The 23,000-nt window shown below is 37.5% G+C and overlaps 1 protein-coding gene across 9 annotated transcripts in view; it reads right to left on the minus strand.

Moving 5' to 3' along the window:
• The window catches only part of LOC126356233 (CREB-binding protein), a 162,554-nt gene extending 140,945 nt beyond the window's left edge, over positions 1 to 21,609 (minus strand). For 6 of the 9 annotated variants that reach the window (XM_050007056.1, XM_050007055.1, XM_050007054.1 and 3 more), the window contains exons 1-2: positions 21,062 to 21,609; positions 19,637 to 19,762 (exon numbers count right to left, since the gene is read on the minus strand). In XM_050007056.1, coding sequence (XP_049863013.1) covers positions 19,637 to 19,762; positions 21,062 to 21,143 — 208 coding nt within the window. In that variant the 5' untranslated portion in view covers positions 21,144 to 21,609. The remainder of the gene's footprint in view (positions 1 to 19,636; positions 19,763 to 21,061) is intronic. The other 3 variants (XM_050007058.1, XM_050007057.1, XM_050007059.1) reach the window with 2 other exon arrangements.
• Positions 21,610 to 23,000: the final 1,391 nt, after the last annotated feature.

Raw genomic sequence — 23,000 nt, forward strand, 5'->3', positions numbered from 1 at the left:
CTGCTGCTTGAAGAGCACATTTTTATCCATATATTACATTTTCAACTAGCTTTCTATGACAATTACTAAAGAATATTATATCTACATCTACATACATACTCTGCAATCCACCATACAGTGCGTAGCGGAGGGTACCTCATACCACAACTAGCATCTTCTCTCCCTGTTCCACTCCCAAACAGAATGAGGGAAAAATGACTGCCCATATGCCTCTGTACGAGCCCTAATCTCTCTTATCTTATCTTTGTGGACTTTCCGTGGAATTAAGTTGGTGGCAGTAAAATTGTACTGCAGTCAGTCTCAAATGCTGGTTCTCTAAATTTCCTCAGTAGCGATTCACAAAAAGAACACCTCCTTTCCTCTAGAGCTCCCATCCAAGTTCCTGAAGGATTTCCACAACACTCGCGTGATGATCAAACCTACCAGTAACAAATCTAACAGCATACCTCTGAATTGCTTCTATGTCCCCACTCAATCCAACCTGATAGGGATCCCAAACGCTCAAGCAGTACTCAAGAATAGGTCACAACAGCATTCTATAAGCGGTCTCCTTTACAGATGAACCACGTCTTCCCAAAATTCTACCAATGAACCGAAGAGGACCATCCACCTTCCCTACAATTTATAGACGTTCGTATATTAAAGTGAATCAAAAAAATTTGTTAAACAGTAGGGGACAGTTTTCATGTTGGCACCTCTTCAAACCTAGTTACATCATATGGTATGAAAGAACTAAATCCAGTGACAAGATGCCCAAAAAAATTTAAGAATAATGTACACAATTCAAATGACAGTGATGATGACATTGGGTGTGGTTCCAGTGACAAATATGTGCCATCCTCTGGTCAATCAAGTACTTCTCATACAACTCGCGCAGTAAAGAAACATGATAAAGCACAACAGTGACTAGTTGCATTCTTTTTCTTAATAATATATGAGGATCATACTTAAGGAATCTCAAGAAATAATGGTGAATACCTTAACAGCTGACAAATTGGTCTTTACCTAATCAGGAAAACTATCATCCACCTTTGTCCACTCTACTTATGCTGTTTCAACTATGGAGTTAATGATGGATCCAGATATCACCCATAGTCAGCACAAAAAGTCTTGCAGAAAGTGACAGAAGATGTCACACACTATGTTGAAACATTCTTCCAAATGTGGTTTCCATCAGTAGTCAGAAATCTCTCCATTCATCATTCACACAGCTGTCATCTGCACTTCCTCGTGCAGGATGCTGTATACTCACTCACAATGCCTAAAGCTCCATTCACCTCACACATATTTATTTGGTAACCTTGCATTCACCACAGTAGATGCTTTCAACAGTTGTGATGGCCTTGCTTTTCAGCAGTAGCACTTCTACGGCCACACAAACTCATGAACCTAAAATAAACAGTTTTCGGTTCGGGGTAATTTTACAAAAGTCAACCAACTGAATTTTGACTGGTACAACAGTCCAAACTTTCAAACTAAAATATTTAGTAACAGTACACAGCAGTTGCTACAATGACCACTTCTGATGTCTGCTAACAGCTAACTGCCTACAGTGTCCGATTCAAACTTTGTTTATAATCACTAAAAGAGTCATGCATAACAATGACGCAATCCGACAACATTCTATCATTTAAAGAATTTACCAGATTTATCCAACAACCCTTGTACTTCATCATTGCCAATTCACTGATGGATACGGAGACTTTTGAATCAGTTCACCTAAAGGTTGCACAATAACCATCTTTAATTACTAAAATCTAAAAGTTAAGTCAATTTTTTTTCCAAAATTACTCAACAGTAATTCCAGAAACTGGTATAAACTATCTAACAGCTGAAATTTATGAATAATCTAGAGCTTATCAGTAAGACCAAGACAAGTACTGGCACATGTTCTGCATACTTTAAGACATATGAGTGGTCCTTCGCAACCACCATATACAGTAGAAACTAATGAACACTTCACTACCTACTTAAATACATTCTCACAAACTCTTCACAATATAAGGCACCACAATGTGACTGCATCACATACATTTCATCAGTCCCCAACAAACATGATAATGAAGTCATGGATATCAACAATACCAAAATCTATATTTTATAGTACAAGGTGCATTCAAGTTACTACACTCCGATTCTTTTTTCTAAGGACTGGAAACAGAGAGAAACGTGGTTTGTTTTAAAATAAGCATGCACTTGTTGTGACTGCTTGACAGAGATGGCAGCACAGTACGACACACAGAAAACTACCAGCAGCGGTAGAAGGGAGGGCCGTTCTCGGAAATGTTCGATTCAAAGACTGCAGAAGTTGAGTTAGTTGGTTGCGAGTTCCATTGATCAATTGCATGGTATGGTAGCTATTATGATGTGGAACCTGTCAAGCACACAAGAAATGCACATAGGAAATAAAATACAGAGTTAAAGGTTAATATATCTATTATTTACCCCATTCCCTTAAATGGCACAAAATGCATATACTATATTTATAGATTTACTTATTCCTATTCAAGAATTTACCTATGGTATAGGAGGAGTTGTCATGGAGATATGATTTCAATCTATTTTTGAAGCTATTACTGCTGTCAAGACAGACATTTTATTTCATCTGGTAATTTGTTGAAAGTATTTGTATGGAGTGTAGCCATGTATGGAAGTGAAACATGGACGATAAATAGTTTGGACAAGAAGAGAATAGAAGCCTTTGAAATGTGGTGCTACAGAAGAATGCTGAAGATTAGATGGTCAGATCACATAACTAATGAGGAGGTATTGAATAGGATTGGGGAGAAGAGAAGTTTGTGGCACAACTTGACTAGAAGAAGGGATCGATTGGTAGGACATGTTCTGAGGCATCAAGGGATCACCAATTTAGCACTGGAGGGCAGCCTGGAGGGTAAAAATCATAGAGGGAGACCAAGAGATGAATACACCAAGCAGATTCAGAAGGATGTAAGTTGCAGTAGGTACTGGGAGATGAAGAAGCTTGCACAGGATAGAGTAGCATGGAGAGCTGCATCAAACCAGTCTCAGGACTGAAGACCACCACAACAACAACAATTTGTTGAAAATTTTTATAGCAGCGTATTTTACCCCTTTCTATGGCAAAGATAGGCTGAGTACAGGATAGTGTAAGTCTTTCTTTTTTCTGGTATTATAATCACGAATGTCACTGCTGTTTTTTAACATGAGAACAACAAACCACAACCACCTTGGTCTCGCACCAGCCGCTCTAATGACTTGCTCAAATGAACGGAGAAAGTTGTTTTGGACTATTACCAAATGAGCGTGGAACGTATTTCCCCAATAGTTGCCAGTTGTCACACCAGACTCCTACAGCAATATTCACAGTGGCATGGAATCACAGTTTCACAACTGTGCAAAATTTGTACGGCTGCAGGGAGATACAACCAAAAGTAGCACGAGTTTCACCATTTTTGTGTGATAAGTTCGTGAGAAAAAATATTTGAGGTCTTTTAACTTGAATGCACCTGAAAGGATGTGCAGACTCAGACCAAGAGGGAAATTTAGGAATATATCAATAGTTAATGCACATGCACCAACACAGGAAAAAGAGGATATAATTAAAGAACAGTTCTATGAAGACTTGGAAAAAGTATGCTGCACAGAACCTAAATACGACCTGATGCAAGTAATAGGATATTTTAATGCAAAAATAGGGAGGAATGAACATCCATATAGAGTTTCCGGAAAATATTCACTACATGAAGAAAACAATGAGAACGGAGACTTAGTATGCCAATTCGCAGCAAGGAATAATATTATTATTAAAAGTACCTGCTTTCCACACGAAAGGATCCATCTGGGTACTTGGAAGTCTACAGCCAATGGAGTAGTCAATCAGACTAACCATATTTTAATGATTGCACACCACTCCACGTCAGTTACGGGTGCACTGAGTTGCAGAGGACCAAACTGTGATTCAGACCACTTTGTGGTAAAATAAATCTTGAGAGATAAAATGTCACTAACAAAGAGCAACAGAATAGGAAAGATGATGAGATGGAATACAGACAAACTGAACATCCCTGATGATGTAAAAAAAATATCAAGTAACACTAAGCAGAAAGTTAAGCAATGAAGAGACTGCAGTAGGAGTAGATGAAAGGTGAAACAGAATTGAAAAAGCCATTAAGGATGCTGCAGAGGAAATCATAGGCATAAGAAGGAACAGAACAACCCAGGAATGGTTTGATGAAGATTGCAGGTCAGCAATAGAGGAAAAGAACAGGGCAAGAACAAAAGTGCTACAGAGAGAAACCAGAAATAATGTGGAACAATATAGAGAATTAAGGAGAAAAGCTACCAGACTGCAAGAAAGAAAAGAGAGTGGAATAAAAGAAATTTCAAGAACTAGAAGAATTAAAGGAACTGAGTGAAATAAGAAAGTTCTATCATGCCATAGGAAAAATGAAAAATAGATTCCAACTAAAAACAATGGCCTGTTCCAGTAAAGATGGGAAAATGATAAGGGAGGAAGAACAGATATTGCGAAGATGGGCAGAGTATTTCAAAGATACACTAAGCACCAGCCTAGAAGACGAAGAGACAGCCGTACAAGAGGAACGAGTGGAGCTGGAAGTAGACAATGAAACCAATGAGGCAAGCAAGCCAACACTACAAGAGGTCTCCCAGGCTGTGCACAAGTCAAAAAACTATCAAGCCCCTGGGGAAGACAGCATAATTGCTGAATTAATAACAACTGGTGGTGATGCTTAATAAAGGAACTGCACACATTAATATCAGATATATGAGAAACAGAAACTATGGCAGATAATTGGAAAATTGGAGTAATAATCCCTATTTATAAGAAAGGGGACAGAACAGCTTCTGAAAACTATAGAGGTATAACACTCCTAAGAACAGCTTATAAGATCTTCACAAGTATATAAAACGAAAGGATACAGAAGTGTGCAGAAGGCATACTAGGGGAATATCAGTGTAGCTTTCGACCAGACAGAGGAACAAACTGATCAAATGTTTGTGATAAGACAAATGATGGAAAAGTTATATGAATATGATATAGATCTGCATTTCCTATTCATCGACTTCGACAGCATAAATTGGCAAGAACTATACAGAGTACTGAAAGAAGTTGGTATATGTGCTAAATTAATAAGACTAATCAGAATGACAATGACAGAGACAAGAGCAAAAGTAAAGGCCCTTAGCAGAACAAGTGAAAGCTTTGACTTTAATAAAGGTGTGAAGCAAGGGGATAGTCTCTCCACTGTCCTATTCAATATAGCCCTGCATAGGTAGTAAATAAAATCGACAAAAGAGGCACCATATTTATGAAATCTAACCAGATATGTGCATACACTGATGCCATTGCTAGAGTGGAAGAAATACCAATACACTTCTAGAAACATAGCGGGCAATGGAAACAGAAGCCTTAAAAATTGGCCTCATAGTAAATGCAAACAAAATATATGGTAATGTCACAATCTGAGGCCAGAAGAACCCCTAAAAGCCTAAACATCAATGCAAAATGCTTCAAAGGAGTATCCTCTTTTAACTACTTGGGAGCCCTAATAACAAAACATAACAGTACTGGAAAGGCTATAAGGGAAAGAATACAAGCAGGAAACAGAGCTTACTTTCAAATATGCAACTTTTCAAAAATAGCCTTGTTACAAGAAAAGTTAAACTGCTAATATATAATTCCCTAATCCGTCCAGTTATCATACACAGGTCAGAGGTATGGATGTTGACAGAATACACTAAAAACAACTGAGTGGAAAATACTACGCAAATTTATGGCCCAATAAGGGAGGAAGAAGACTGGAGAATACGCTACAATGCCAAATTACAAGAGTTAATACAGGGCAGGGACATAGTAAAATTCGTGAAATCACAGTGAATATGATGGCTAGGACACCGGAGAGAATGGAAGAGGACAGAATTCCAAAGAAAATGATGAAAGGTGTGATCTATTCAGTTAGGTGAAAAGGGATACCTAGAAGAAGAGGTATCGACGAGGTAATAATGGATATCACCAGTACGGGAGACCAGGTGTGGAAAAAAGCAGCAAATAACTGAAAAGTGTGGAGGAAGATTGTTGAAGAAGCCAAGGCTCACCAAGGGTTATAGCACTACTGAAGAAGGGAGACCATCCATGGCTGTCGCACCCGACATGTTGCAGCAAGACATTTTGAGGACGATGAGAAGATGACACACACAGTGAGCACTGGCTCTGCCACTAGGGCAAGGATTGGTATCGACAGGGCATACACACCCTAGTTTCGCACTAGAGGGAGGCAATAGAACGGCATGGAGATTACATGGAAAAATGGGGTGTGTACATAAAACTCAATTCTTGTGTGTGTATAATTCTCATTATGTTCAATATAGAATTGGTGAAGAAAAAAATTCTGTGCATTACTTTCTGGACAACCCTCATACAACAGTGCGCTGAAAAATTACATGACTGGACTTGGAGAAATTTTCGAATATGACTGCCATTAAATGCAATGCCAGCAGTTTCTAAGCAGGAAGACATCAATTAATTTGAAACAAATCTTTTGGGTTAACGTGGAAACAGGGTTTCTTTGTGATAAGGGTTTTAGATTCTTCATACAAGTACTGGATTACATGATCTTATGAACTTTTAAGATTTCAAAGAATTAGGTTTGTTTCACATCTATGAGGAGGATAACTGAGTAATTCATTTCTACAATGATGCAATTCCCAGCTTATAGACATTAATCACAACACGCAAAGGATACGCATGAGTCAAACTGCCACTAGTTATTAAATGAAACACTTAAAATATTTAGTTACATTACAGTTTATTAATTTATAGTATCTTGATTTCTCTTGGATTTCTTGTGTATTTTAATGTCCTCAACATTAAAACTTGTGCCACATGTTGCCCTGTTCACAATACTCAGCTTCTGAAGTACCAACAGTCAATAGGCATGAACAGGAAAGACCACATACAGAAATATAACAACATATTTATTAATGAAGCAAAATGGAGAGAGAGCAAGGCAGAGAAACTACATTTCAAATTTCTCAGTTTCTCATGGAGGTATGGGGATAAAGTACATCATCAAAATCAACAGGAGAAAGGTCCTTATATTCAGATGAAACAACAAACAGCAAGCAACTGATCCATTATGAGAACAGCATATCAGTTTGACATGTCAGATTAGTGAGTGAAAGCTTTCTTGTTCAATTACCAACTGGTCTTAAGCTCTCCCCCAACCCTTTTCCCACTAAATATGGCTTCCACCTCCGTATGTCGTGTGGTTGGAACAGAAAACTTACAATGTGCTTCAGAATCATTTAACAAGCACCTTGAAAATTTAACTGAATTAAGGAAGAACATACCAACTCCAATCTGCAATGCTGAGTTCAAATTATCATGCCTTTTGTAGTTTACACCATGCTAATTATATGTGACATTACAAAATATGCGCAACACTCGATCTCATATTATACACTCAAATACAAGGTTTATGCTAAACATAGATCTGCAAGGGGGAGGGGGGGGGGGGGGACAGAATTCTGATCCTCCAAATAAAGAGAGAAAAAAGAATGTTACTCAACGAATGAACAACCATTAATTAACTACACAATACACTAAAAGGAGATATGAAACACTTTTTGTTACGTGATGTGCGAGGTTGAAAAAAATTTGAACTGTGGAAAAACTAGCTCAACTATAAGCTAAATCGATATGTGGATTTAATGTCATGTTGAAGCTAAACTAGAAAAGAAGGACTACAGCTGAAGAATAACTAGATAAATGTTCCTTCTTCCCACAATAGAAGGTCACATGTTACAGCAGTAACATACATTGAAATGCCAAAGAAACAGGTATAGGCATGCATATTCAAATACAGCGATACATAAACAGGCAGAATATGGTGCTGCAGTCGGCAATGCCTATATAAGACAAGTGTTTGCCGCAGTTGTCACAATGGTTACTGCTGCTAAAAAGGCAGGTTATGAAGATTTAAGTGAGTTCGAACGAGCAAAGGGTCACAGCACCTCCGAGGTAGTGCTGAAGTGAAAATTTTCCCGTATAACCATTTTGCAAATGTACTGTGAATATCAGGAATTAGGTAAAACATTAAATCTCCGACATTGCTGCGGCCAGAAAAAGATACCGCAACTATAGGACTAACAACAACAGTACAGAATTGTTCAATGTGACAGAAGCGAAACCCTTCTACAAATTGCTGTAGATTTCAATGCTGGGACATCAACAAGTGTCAGCGTGTAAACCATTCAACGAAACATCATCGATATGGACTTCAGGAGCCAAAGGCCCACTCGTCTTCCACTGACGACTGCACAACACAAAGCTTTATGCCTCGCCTGGATCTGTCAACACCGACACTGGACTATTGATGAATGGAAACATGTTGTCTGGTTGGACAAGTCTCGTTTCAAAGTGTACAGAGCTCATGGATGTGTACGAGTATGGAGACAACCTTGTGAATCCATAGATACTGTATGTCAGCAGAGGACTGTTCAAACGGGCAGAGGCTCTGTAATAGTATGGGGGATATGCAGTTGGAGTTATATGGGACCCCTGATATACCTAGATATGGATGATACGAAAATAAGCAGCCAGTCTGATCATATGAATCCATTCATGTCCATTGTGCATTCCGACGCACTTGGGCAATTCCAGCAGGACAATGTGACACCCCATACGCCCAGAATAGCTATGAAGTGGCTCTGGGAACGCTCTTCCGAGATTAAACACTTCCACTAACTCCCCATATATGAACATTATTGAGCATATTTTGGATGCCTTGCAACATGCAGTTCAGAAGAGATCTCCATCCTTTGTACTCTTACAGATGTATGGACAGCCCTGAATAATTCATGGTGTCATTTCCATCCAGCACTAGTTCAGACATTAGTTGAGCCCATACCGTGTCATGTTGTGGCACTTCTACATACTCGCGGGGGCCTAAACGATATTAGGCAGGTGTACCAGTTTCTGTGGCTCTTCAGTGTATGTAATCTGTTGTTATAGCTCCAAACAAGTTCCTCATGTTTTCATACCCAGCAAGTGTCTGCATATTCTAGCTATCAACCTCCAACCTGTAGAATCACTGAGATCTCAATATGTAAGAAAAAAGCCACCACAGGGTGGTGGTGGTGAAGTTTTTTTTCGTATTTTACAGAATTACTGAAAACTGAAATTTGGGAAGCTAGACATAGATCTGAACCTTACTCTTCTTGAATACACATCCAGCACACACTGATGAGTCAAAATGTCACAACCATTGCCCATCACGAGAGTGAATGCCACATGGTGGTACTGCAAGCACATGATGAGGTAAGTGAAATATATCAGCACCGCAGTGACAAACAGGAAATCATGCTAGTGGTGATACAGGCCACAAATTGGAAAATCCACTGTCATAAGTGACTTCGGCAAATGGCAGATTGAGACCCAGGTTTCATCCAGTGTATGCTACGTTCAAATAACTTATGGGAATGCAGCCGGGGTGATATCAACACCACCAATATTTCAAAGGAGAATACCCTGACATTTTAAAGGGAATTCCCTTGCACAGCACTTAAATTCCACAGTTATCCTTGAAAATGGCAGGGTGCTCCTGTTGAAATACTTTCAGTTGTTGACAACATAACCCGGTTGCATTCTCAGAAGTTACTTGTTAGTTGAATGTTGTACATACTGAAACTTGGGTCTCACATTGTTTACCTCTTTGTATAAGAAATACATCGTTGCTTGCGGAGATTGGATAAATGCTCCAGGAGTAGAGTAAGATTGCACTGTGTGTTGTCATGATCAAAATACTGTTCCAATGTTTGCCAAAACTGTGCATCATGTTAATTCTCATGCAACCAACTGTATCAAGCAACGTTCTGGCCTAGCTGTTGTTCATGAAAGAATCCATGAATTGTTTCAGCTTAATTTAATGATTGCTTCAAAAAGCATGGCAAATTTCTTATGATTGGCGAGACGTTACTTCATAATCCCAACCTGACAATGAATTTCATTCTTTAACTGTCTAACACAAGGTGAAGTTGGAATGCTTCCATAGATCGGAGTCTAATATTACATCTCAACGTTCTGTGATAAATCTCACGGTGAAAGCTTTTGACAACATAGCTTTAGCCACATTAGGGAAAGGTTTAAATTCTGACTGATGCTCAAGTATTTGTCAGCAATTGATTTTATTAGCTCTGCTGAACAAGCTGTTTTTAAAACTACCTCCTGACTTTGCAGAGGTGGCAAGGAGGGAGGCAAGTCATGTGTTGACTGGGGCACTTCCATCTAGGAGTAATATCACAACAGTTGAGAGGGCTGCTTTACATTCACTTTTGGGTTGATCGTGATATTGTTATTTTACCTGCAGACAAGGACAATGCTACTGTTCTTTTATATAACAGGATTATGTTCAGAAGATGCAGTGTTTACTGTCTTGACTCAGCATATCACAGGACTAGTGCTGACATCACAATAAACACCAATAGACTTTTATAAGACTAACAGCCTCCTGAAGAAAAGTTTCCTGTCACAGCAGACTATCAAGAGTCTTAATTCTTATTGTGCTGCTCCCACTAGGTTACATAAAAAAGTGGTAGACGGAGGTTCAATTTGATGGTGAATTAACGAAACATTTCGCCATGTGCTGACTCCTATTTACTTTTTATTCAAGGACCAGTACTATGAGCACACAGATACATTTACAGTGGGAAGACAGCCCTCACTCATTATTGCCAATTTGTTAACAAAAGACTTTGAGGAACATGCCTTGAAGTAGGTGGCTTTGACATCTTGTGTTATTTCCATGTGCAGACAATATTTGTCTGGCCTCATGGCCATGAGAATCTAAATGATTTTTTCAAACACCTGAATTCAATCCACCCGAATATTTGTTTACTGTGGAGCTGGAAAAGGATGGCTGTCTTCCCTTACTTGATATGTTAGCCAGCAGGAAGGTAGAAGGTATGTTAGGACATTCCAATTACAGAAAGCCTACCCACGCAGACTTGTATCTAGAGGCTGATAGCTGTCACCACTTAGTTCATCATGAAGGGGTACTTCATACCTCGGTTCACAAAATCCATGTCGTCTTGGACCCTTAAGAGTTGGTCAGATGAGTTAATCCATCTTGAAGTCACCTTTCATCAGAAATGTTATAGTGAAAGACAGATCAGATGTGCATTTCTTTATCAACCAACTGTGAACTGCACAAGTGATGATAATACCGAGGAGGTGCCAAAAATCTACAGCTTTTTCACCTTCCACAGGGAGCATTTCGAACAGGACTGGCCGTATTTGGGAGAAAAATGATGTGAAATGTGTTTTTGACCACCTTCTAGGATCAGAATCATTTTAGGGACTCTAATGGATGATCTTGGTTTGCATAAGGCAGTTGTTTAGCATATTCTTTGCAGCTGTGGAATGTCAACCTATCTGGACTGTGGAGGACTGGTGTACTGAACTTCAGTGTCACACTTGCTTACAACATCCGAGCAAATCCGCAATTGCAGAACATCTGTCATGGCACCAGTCATCCTATGAAATGTAACAACATGGAGATTCTGCCATGGATCTCTAGCTATCTGCATAGCGTTATTATGGAAGCAACTGAAATTAAATTAGAAAATAATTTTTGTAAATAGAATCGTGGGTTTTGTTTAAATCCTACCCTTTTCCTTGTCAAAAAACAGAGGGACAGAGTTAATACTACCTCACCCATTTATTATTAACTTCACTATTGATAACTTATGACGTCGGTCATCTTCAGTTTGTATGATGACGTTAGTGTTTTAAGGTGTGCATGTATGTTATCTTTCCGGAGTTTCTCTACAATCCGAGGTTTTAAATTCCCATACAGAGGGCTGGCTTACTGTAGTTATGCCTTGAAAATGGCAGGGTGTATTCCTGTCGAAATATTGACTGTTGTCGGCGATGTCACCCGGGACTGCAAGATATATGAAATGGCTGTTTGTTATGGCTCAGCTCCTGGAAACTGGCATCTCAAAAACAGTGAAGTTGGTCAGCTGTACAGACACTATAGGACAGTGAAACTATAAGAGTTAGACATCCACACACCAACACAGAATACGAAGATCTGAAGCTAGCCCACTCTGTAAGGCAGGATATGTGGCAATCTGTAACAGGTCTGATGACAGAGCACACTGTTGGTGCAGGCACATCGTTCAGTGTAAATGTTGAACATGACTCCACAGCAGATGTCCCCGTGTTCCTATACTGGCCAACTATGATTGGAGTGCACAAAAAAACCACTGAAATTGGATCGTGGATCAACGGAACTCAATCTCAGGTAAATCAAGTTTCTTGTTACATTGAGTTGATGATTGTGTATAGACATGGTAACAGCTGCCTCAAATGTGCACTCTTATCACTCATGCAGGTCACTAGGGGCAGTATTATGCTATGGACGAAATTCACTTGAGCTGCCATGGTACCTGTGGTAAGTAATCGGACATTCCATAACAGCTGTGATTATCTGAAGATTATTGTGGATCATTTGCATCCCTTCATGCTTGATATCTCCAGCATCTTCCAGCAGCCTAACTATCCATGCCACATGGTCAGAATCATGCTACAGTGGTTTGCGGATCACAACAGTGAACTCATGCTGATATCTTGACAAAGAAATGTGTTTCATTTGAACTCAATGAAACACATCCAGCACATAATATGGCACAACTCAGATGTCAATTACTTTCTTAAATTTTTCTGCATTCATTTTTATGTACTTGCATATGTAATTGACACTGATGTACTTTTACTGACACCCTTCATCGTCACAGCATGTAATAGTTAAGTATAAATGTAGATGCCACAACCTGGAAGTGCTTTTCATTATGAACAACATAGTCAATTCTGAGGTGAAAAGTTGAACAATAAACTAACTGTGTAGGTTGTTCCCATGATCTAGTAAAGGCTCTTCCAACAACAGCCTCAGAGTTCTTCTGACTGCTTGTAGCAGACAGGTGGAGGAGATGTACAAGGTATGCTGCTTGTCCATGAAGAGCAAGGTTTAATTAGTTAATTTTGTATGACACCACAATATAAGTCACTATTATTTCAAAGGCATTTTGCATGGAATGGAAATGATTTATACCTCACCACTTTACAGTACAGTGACACATTTACTGAAAGGTTCGCTAGATGTTCCTTAATGATGTCTGAGGACTTTACTCGATTTTTAGATTAGAAAAACTAAGCACAGTCATTACTGACTGCATCCAACCTTTCTTACTGACATAAGAAGAATTAAAATAACACTTAGCACATGTCACTATAAGGAAATGAGTGTTCATCAAATGGTCACAATAATGCATTTGTGAGCAAGCTTTAAAATTACAAGACAGCTTGGTAAAGGAAACCTACCATTTTCTAATGTCTTTCACCAATTGAATTACTTCCAAATATGTCATTCATTGTTTACTCATGAAACAGTGCAGTCTCTCAATAATTTCAAGGATGTAGCATAGACATTAAAATGTAAAATATTTAGTATTGTAGTTTCAGGTGTACAAAATATTGCAGCTTTCAAAAAGCATTTTCATATTAGTGACTAGTAACAAAATTCTGCTCCAGTAACAGGAAGGTGTTGAAGTATCATAGATTTGTTACTGTGATAATTAAAAATGGTTACTAAACTGCATACAAATACAACTGTGAATGTCTATGTTTGGGCTCACATTTTGTTGAAAACAGCTTTAAGCTATAGTCTCAGGTTCACAAATTAGTACTAAAAAAGCATTTTCATCTTAAGCTGCTAAGGATTTCAAACCCAATATTTTGTCACTAAGTTTAAAAAAGAGGACTTCAGTGGTGTACGTATTTATGTAACCCAATATTCAAAACTATTAGAAAATACTGACAATCATTACATTCGCCAACTAATGACAGGAAATGTACACAGTTTAGGTGCAGCAAATCATGAGATAAAACTATCTTGGCATTTGTCATAGCTGGTGTTCAGCACATGCAATGTGTATTTTTTTCACCAAAATAAAAATCAATTTATTTGGTGCACAATCATTTTTGTTTTCATGAAATAGCTTGGCATTTCCTGATTAACTAAGTATATTCACCAAAAACAATGAGCTAATGGACAGTAAGTGGAACCAAATAATGGAATGAGTAATGTAATTGAATGAGAAAATTAAGTGTTCAGCTGTTACTGAAGATCATTAACAAGATATTGAAACTACAAGTGTACATTATTGTAATTCTATTACTGGCACCTCACCCAGGATTTTTGGCGTAATTCAGTAATCATGGGTGCACTGGCCACATTGACACGGCGACTAACACAACGAAGTATCATTTGGTATTAAACTAGGTATGAATCCTCAGCCAGCTATCAAAATATTGGTTTACGTGGATTCACAAAGACACATTAAACAAATACTGGGGTGTTTCCCTTGACAAGAGCAGGGTTAATTTTCTCTTCTAACCTCTTCAATGAGAGTTTGAATATCTCTAATAATCACCTTAATAGAATGTTTCCTTCAATTCAATATCAATTGAAAGTATTAAGAAACATCTATCCTTTAGGTGTTACTTCATAATCATTATGTGCTATACAAAATAACTTGTGAGACAGGCAGTGGAGAGGTAAGGAAACACACAAAGTACTGCCAATAATTCTAGAAGACTAAAATCCAACTTCAAATGAGGCCATTTCCAGAAGCTTACGCAAGTGAAACAGATATTGTATGGATGGGAGAGGTCTGACATACCTCCTCAAAGACACGATTCTCATCAGAGTCACACGAAAAAACAGCCTTTTCTTTACAAAATAAAACTGTGTGATCAAATTCTTATGGAGTCTCTCAACTTTTAAATCTCACACTTGTGGCATGTCTCTCATTGTTGAAACCTTAAGTAAAAAATTTATAATATCTGAACAAGAAGGTGAATGAATACTTACCAATGTTGAAACAGGAGTAACTTGTACAGGGCTGACATACAAATTCAGACACGGGCAAATTTACAGATATCAGTATGTTTGAACAACATATCCATTCTGTAGAAGCAACAAAGGAAGTCCACCAAATATCTTTATGTATACAGACAAGCTTTAAATATAAAAGGAAAAAGCAGTAACAACAATGCCAGAGCCAAGATTCAGATGCTACACATGTAAAAGAGTGTCATCTACAACCTAAGCAAGGAACCTCATTGTGATCAATGGAAATAAACAGGGACATGAACACAAAAAGATGAGGGAAGGACTGGGGGAAAATAGAAATTTAAGGATAGCAGGAGCCAAAGTGGAAGGAAACTATCAGGAAGAAATATGAAAGAGCAACAAGCAATTGTTTGTTTGTCTACAGCAGCAACAAATTGAATAAAAATTGGGCAAAAAATGATAAAGTGAAACACAATTGATCATACGCTGTATGTACATTAAATTAATAACCTATCTGGTTCCTTTCATCACATTATGCATTACCAAAATGAATATTTTGTGTGCTCAAATTGGTAGCATTATCTTTGTGGAAGCAATTCACACCACCACCACCACCACCACCAACAACAACAACAACAACCACCCTTGACATGGGCTCTGGATTAATTTGTGCAATCCAATCATTCTTACTCCGGAAACCGGAATTGTTATATTTCTGTAACCAGCAAATCCTACTGGGTCTAATTTGTGTGTATCAGCACTAATTCTTGTTACAATTGTCCCCTATATTTCAAATACAAACATTTTTATTATCATCCACTTCGATTTGAAAACCTGGCACTTGCAGAACACCATAAACATCAGAATCCTTTCCCATGTAATAATGATATGAATGGGTATCCAAATACATGATAACTACATTAGTCATTCTGCCACCCATAAAAGGTGCTATCTAGTTAATAACAAAATGTGGAATCAGAAAGTGATTCACAATAACCTCAACTGAGTAATCATTAAACCATTTCAACAAAATTACTGAAAAGCACCACAGAAATCTAATACAGATCACTAAGACCAACCGTGGAACCAAAAATATGTTGGATGTAGTTCCAGAGTTTCAGTGAACTAATTCCTTTCACACATGTCGCCCTAACCAACATATGAAAGAGCTGCAACAATATATTAACATGAATGTCAGTTTTATGGCTAGAAGAAAAAAAAAATCATGTAAGTTAACACTAGTGACTGAATGATATTAATATGATGGCCTGAATACGAACTTACCTGCTGAACAATTGCGTATATCAGAACTGGAAGAAAATCGACGTTTAGAATGAAGTTTCTATCGAAATTCTCAAGAATCATGGAACATGCAAGAAAAAGCATACACCTGGATCAATCAACATAAACAGTAGTCACATTGATTCCTCTTTAGTCACTCTTTCATGACTCAATAATCTGTAACCTGTGTAGCTCCATATTCTCTAATTCATCATGTATAGGTTCCCAAAAGATAAAATTTGTTTCAAAGCCTCAGGTCTGGTATGTATGAACATGTTAGCAGCATCACAAGTGATTGTTGCCGAGTACAACAATATTTGTACTGCCTGTCATCTTTCACACCTACTACAAAATTTGTTTTGTGTACAAGCTCATACAGTACATTATGGGAATGAATTTGCTGTGGATACCACAATACAATGCACCATAAGTACTGAACACAACATTTCCGTTTCATAAACACTTTGGTACCAATAAATAAATTTCTGTCAGCCCTGTCACCATAATGTCTGCCTAAACTTGGTCCACAATATAATGTTCTATCTTGTGATGAACCTGCAGTGGCTCAAAAACTAGTTAATGGTATAATAAATTTTATTTAAAATCCAAAAAAGCGACTGACTGCACATTTATACCCAGATAAATAGCCACTTATTATAGCTACACATTTAATGGTTTAGTACACTAGTTATGTAATGATTTCCAAACACTTTTAAGTAAGCTGAATATTTACACATAAAATCAAAAATAAAGTGCATGCAAATTAATTAGAATTACGTCCCAATTACAACTGGCTATCAATGTCAGTGGTTTCTTGACATTCATCAATGTTACACAAGGCATAAACTTCAAAATCCTAAATGCTGATCCCTTTAATAACAAAAACCTGAACTTTGTGAATGATAACAATGAAAAAGGGCAAAATATGATAAAGTCAAGCTTTACGTATAAGCATAACAAGAAAATGGAACCAAAAATAAAGTGACATTAACTTATAGCAAATTATGCTGAACTGACACAGTAAATACAAAGTTAAAAAAAAAATAACGAAATGTAACTTCAATTTATAAGCATTCCATAAAAATTATTGTGAAAACATTCATACATATGCAGATTTGTACTCTAGGGCTACAATAATAAACTTGGGTCAACTGTGTTAATGATTTACTTCCAAACATTTATTAATGAACTACAGGACATATTATGCAACACAAAAACGAACACACATTGAAAATTCAAAGAAATATTTAAAACTTTAGCTTCTGTTGTACTTTCTGAAAAAGACAGTTAGCAACTGCCCTTTTCAGAAAGTTTAAAAATTAAAACCATGGGACTTATTTTGACACTGAAATCAGCTTTTCTAAATTTGACTAACATAAACACTATAGTGTCATTCGACAATAAATTAATGTTTACACTGAATAACATACAACACATAAACATGCAATACGTGCAATGTTTTTGTACTTCACAGTAAGCAAGTGCAGATGTACACAGATAGACAATGCACTCCCCCCTCCCCTTTCCTCCTGCCACCACATGTGTGTCTCTATAAACATTACCTCTATACCTTCTTGTTTCAAAAACTAATTATGAGTAAACCTACTCTCTGCTGAACTGTACAATATTTAGGGCCTAAAGTATGCAAGAATGTGAAGTTGTACATCCTTTTTGTGTCCCACCTCAGCTAATCTTTACTTACGCCTTTGTTCCAGACAGATGAGATAACATATTAATTTTGGATATTTGTAACAAACAATGATCACCAGCAACCAGGAACTGGGTGAAACCTATACTTACATTGATTAAGCATACAAAAATAATGGATATTCTCATTCGCCATACTGACAGACAAGCACAGAAATGTTCACTGCAAACTTAATATCATCATATCCCACCACTGTTAGTATTGGTTTACTTGCTCACTGTGACCAGAAGAACCAAATCCACATCTACAATGGATTACTCAGAGCCTTCACTGAATCATCATAATTATGGAAAGTAATTGTGGTATGTACACTGTAAACTAATGACACTGCAACTATCCTCACTACCTCCCCCTTCTTCTTTGCCTTTCAGTACCATACTCTTCAGTACAGAAGTCTGATCAAAGCAGTCACTGCCCATAAATTCGTATACCAATACTATGCATCATTACATGCTCCTGTCAATTTAACTCAAATATATAGATTTAAGTACTCATTAATTATGAAGCTAAACAGTAATCTTTACAGATGTGATGCAAAAAGCACAAGACGCCAGTCCCCTATATCTAGCCGACAACATTAAATGGGAAGGGTGGAAAGGCTCCATTCCACATCATTCCTTGTGACACTCTCAAGTATTTGTGAAATACATTCTCAACATACAGGTTGCAAAGTAAAAACGTGCTGCTTACAGCCAAAACAGTGCACATGTATTTACTTTCACTAAATCAATTAAACAATAGATTTCTCTATCCAGCCACAAAGAATGCACAGTGCCATTAATAGTGGAACAGCAGAGTGCAAAAAGCTAATGAGACTCAAATTTCATTACTGAAACATGAAACAGGCTATTGTAATGTCAACTGCATCATCATAACAGTTGTGATTAAAAAAAGCCATCACATTTCCATATTAGATGGGAATCTGAACACTCAAGTGTCAAAAGCTATTGACAAATGTGATTAAAAAACTGAAGATTGGCTATTTGCAATTTAATGGAAGATACTAGGCTACACCTATTACAGGACGTGCAGTGGTTGCACTTTTCCTTAGCTAAGCATTCAGCATGAAACAGCATGCTGGCTCCATAAATAATAAATATGATGAGTCATAAGAAAAACTTGAATTTTAAGTGTTCCCAGATGTCTGCACCACATCTCGTCTCAATTCACAATAAAAAGCCACTAGATTGTACACAACTAAACAACTGCTCAGCAGAGAGAAGCATTCGTAGGCAGGGGAAACCAGGAACTGGGTGAAACCTTAACTTATAATGATTAAGAATACAAAGATAATGGACATTCTCATTCACCATATTGACAGACAAGCACAGAAATGTTCATTGCAAAATTAAATGTCATATCCCAGCACTGTTAGCATTGGTTTACTTGCTCACTGTGACCACAAGAACCAAACCCCATCCACGCACATAAAAGGAAAGAGAAGAAATTACACAAATATCTGTCATAATGCTCAGTTATTGTCACAAAAGAAGTAGCTTTAACACGTACTGGTAATTGCTGTCACACTACATCACCATCCCAAAAAACTACCTAAATGTTAAAAGATCAGTTGTGCGCATCTTATAGTAGACACAAGGCATTTTTGGTTAGAAAGCTACCACAACCATATTATGTAAGTGAATCAACAGTGATATTTTATCATCTTCCACCTCATTAGGACATTTATGAATAGGACGGATACAGGAACTGGGACTAAATGAGTTATTACTTCTCTTCTGCGTGTTCCATTGCTGTTGCTGTTGCGGTTGTTGTGTTCCCCTGCCACCATTGTTCCCCAGAGGTGTAGCCAAGCCGAAGTTGTAAGCATGGTGCATCATTAAAGGCGCCAACGGTACTGTGGAATTGGATGGCACGTCACAAAGATTAAGAGAGTTCATAAAAAGGATACAAAACAATAGACTTTTCTGTTCATATCAATTCCCACTTTTGACTGAAAAAGTTGAGAGAAAAAAAAAAGTATTTAATGGGACAGAAAAAAATAAATGCTTCTGCTACGCAGTAAACCCTTAGTGATGTTTGAAAAAATAAGCCAACCACACCCTCACTTACAAATACCTCACACCATATAATACAAGGTTGATAAGAATGTAAACAAACCCAAGTACAAATATGATATAAAAGTAGGCATAAAATATTTTTCTTCAGTGTTTTTCGTACCTACATTCTCAATAAGAGACTAAACATCACGATAAATGTGACATCATAACATCAGCAAAAACTGATAAAACAACTGTCAATCAGTTGCAACATTCTTGTAAAAATAGAAAAAAGGTGATTTCCATTTTAAGTCGATATGGCAATATTTCAGTTACTAAAATTTTTATCAATTATGTCATGCAATGTAAAAAGTAACACAAACCACCACTTAAAAAAATCAATTACAATCTACAAAAAGCAGTCCATGCACATGCTGCTATCATGCTATTACTGAGAAAAGTGAAACGTGAATGATGTAATGTCATGCGAAGTGGACAACAGTTATTTGTTTACATCACAGAAACGAGGGCAACGAACTTTCCATTAAAACGAAAAAATCCTATAAAACTTCACCTTTCCTGACCGATGACAAGTTACTGTTTTCTAAACACGTGAAGCCTATTGTTAACAGTTTAAAGCAAAATGAACGCACATTATTTTCATTTTTCTCTCTCACGTTACACTTTGTTTAGTTTCCCATGGTCAATTACTATTCAATCATTGTTTACCAACAAACCGGACAGTTGCACTAAAATCAGAGAATACGGCCTAAAAAATAAACTACTTAAAAAAACTGCAGGATGTAAACAAATTACTGTTTTAATTACTGATAATGACAAGTAAATGTAAGTTAAACACACGCTGGAAAGTGTTTTCTTGTGACAAAAGAAGCCGTCACACTGCCCTTTAATAACCATATCATACACGCTTCAGTTCCTCAAGAAAAATCAAATATATACATAACAAATAACTGGACACTTACTTCATCATCCACAGACACTGTCCACTGCAACTTACTTAGAATACAAAAGTTCTAGCATACTTGGCCATTATGTCAAATAACATGTTATATGATGCATTCTGAGATTCGTTCTTTACTACTAATTTATAAATATATAATATTTTTTCTTTGTTTTAAAAGAAACGACGGACGTACCGGACGAGTCAGAAGGCCCTTGGAAGGAGTCAGTCATTTTCTGCCGCTTGTTTGGCGGCCCGTCGACGAGATGATCGGCCATATCTCCCTGTTTACCAAGCCGTGTCTACTAGCCTACACAGTATCGTATTTAATGGAATTTGAATCCACGACGCACGGTTCTGCTTGTTCCCGACAACATAAATAACACCTCAGAAATATCACTGGAATAGTTCGACGAACACTGCATCCCTCAAGGCACATATTAATACTCCAGAGTCAACTACTGAGCTTAATGAAGCCCCAAATTGGCGGATGAGCCTACACAGTCCCACTCTCCATCTTCCGACGGAACTGCACAATGATCCAAAAGTAAATCACCCACAATTTTTCAACATCATACGTCTTTTAACATTTATGGACCAAGTGCGGCGGCACAAAACACTTCACGTCTCTAATACAACGCACTAGCGTCCATTATTAGAAGGAAAATGACGGTAATTTGAAGAATAATATCCAAATTTCCACACGGTCCCAGTAACTCAAAATGGCGGCTGTTGATGAAAAGTTTTTCTACGCTTGTCAGAAAATTTCCGACTATTAATGAGAACTCGGGTCTGCCATTGGTCCATTTGCACCATGTGATCGCCAGGAGGGCAGCTATTGGCTTCAGCTCCTCACGACCGCCATCGTGACGTCATGTCAGGAGCCGATGATGCCCGAAGTGTAATTGGTGTTGTAGAAGAATCGGGGACCGCGCAAAATGTTTAGTTCTGTTACGTTTTAAAGGAGAAGATTTAAGCACTGTGCACCACTAAGAAAATATAAGACATAGGGACTACTGTTGTGTCTGTTTTAACATTCGAGTCTGTTGTAAATATTTATTATGAGAAGTTTTAACATGTCGTGCATCGGGAAGAATTACAAACGAAAGTGAAAAATGTTATTTTCATGTTAGCTACAGTGTCGTGTGTATCTTGATATATTGTGATTTTGTTATAGTAAAGTATATTAATTTTTATTGTTCATGTTTTGCCATTTTGTCGTTATATTTACGTAACCTGTCAATGTTAGGTATACAGGGTTTTATCGTGTAAGCTGTCTAATGTAACAACAGATACGGTCTCCTCAGAAAACTGTGATTTCTTTCTACTGCAGCAGCTTAGCATTGTTTGTCGCAGATAGCAGTGGTTGAAATACGGTGAAGTGAAGCGCCAAAGTTTCTTGTCATGTAGTAACAAGTAATATTATAATTTCGATGTGGAAAATTCTGCCGTAGAAATGTTTAAACAGGAGCTTTGCAATATGACTCTCTTAAGAACATAGCAAATACAGGTTTCGTTATTTTATCGTAAGTGTGCAAGATGAATTTTTTTTTGTCTGCTGAGGCTAATAATACCTGTTGGCAAGGCTGTGGCTATGAAACGACTATGCTGGGACTTCTTTAATATTCTCTACAGAAAATCTGGTGGCGAGTACTGAAGCCATCGTTTTAATTACTTTTTTGTGCTCAGCATTTAACACTTGCTACAAATAGGCATTAGGAAAATATTGTAGGATACATTTCAAGGAGAAGTTCTGTAACATAGGAGGGTAAGAAAAATTTCAGTGCATTCTGTTTCAAGCTGTGCTGATATAGCACTTTATTTCGTACAGAAACCACAATAAACTTCAAACCAGTTTACCAGTGTGTGTTCAGTATTCAGTTACTAAATGTAATGGCTCCATAAAGCAGTGTGTACTATGAATACATTTCTTGGGTCAAGAGAAATGTTCAGTACAAGTCATCGACCTTGACCAGTGGCTTAATGTTAATGGCTACCATAAACATAATTAATACATTAAAGCCAACACAATCACATAAGCACAAGTTTAAATGCCAACTAATTCCATGAATCATGACGAGATTGAAGAAATGAATTATGAGAAGGGAGGACTATTCATGATAGTCTGCTGTGTC

The sequence above is a fragment of the Schistocerca gregaria genome, chromosome 3 (genome assembly GCF_023897955.1).
Source record: "Schistocerca gregaria isolate iqSchGreg1 chromosome 3, iqSchGreg1.2, whole genome shotgun sequence".
Lineage (NCBI taxonomy): Eukaryota > Metazoa > Arthropoda > Insecta > Orthoptera > Acrididae > Schistocerca > Schistocerca gregaria.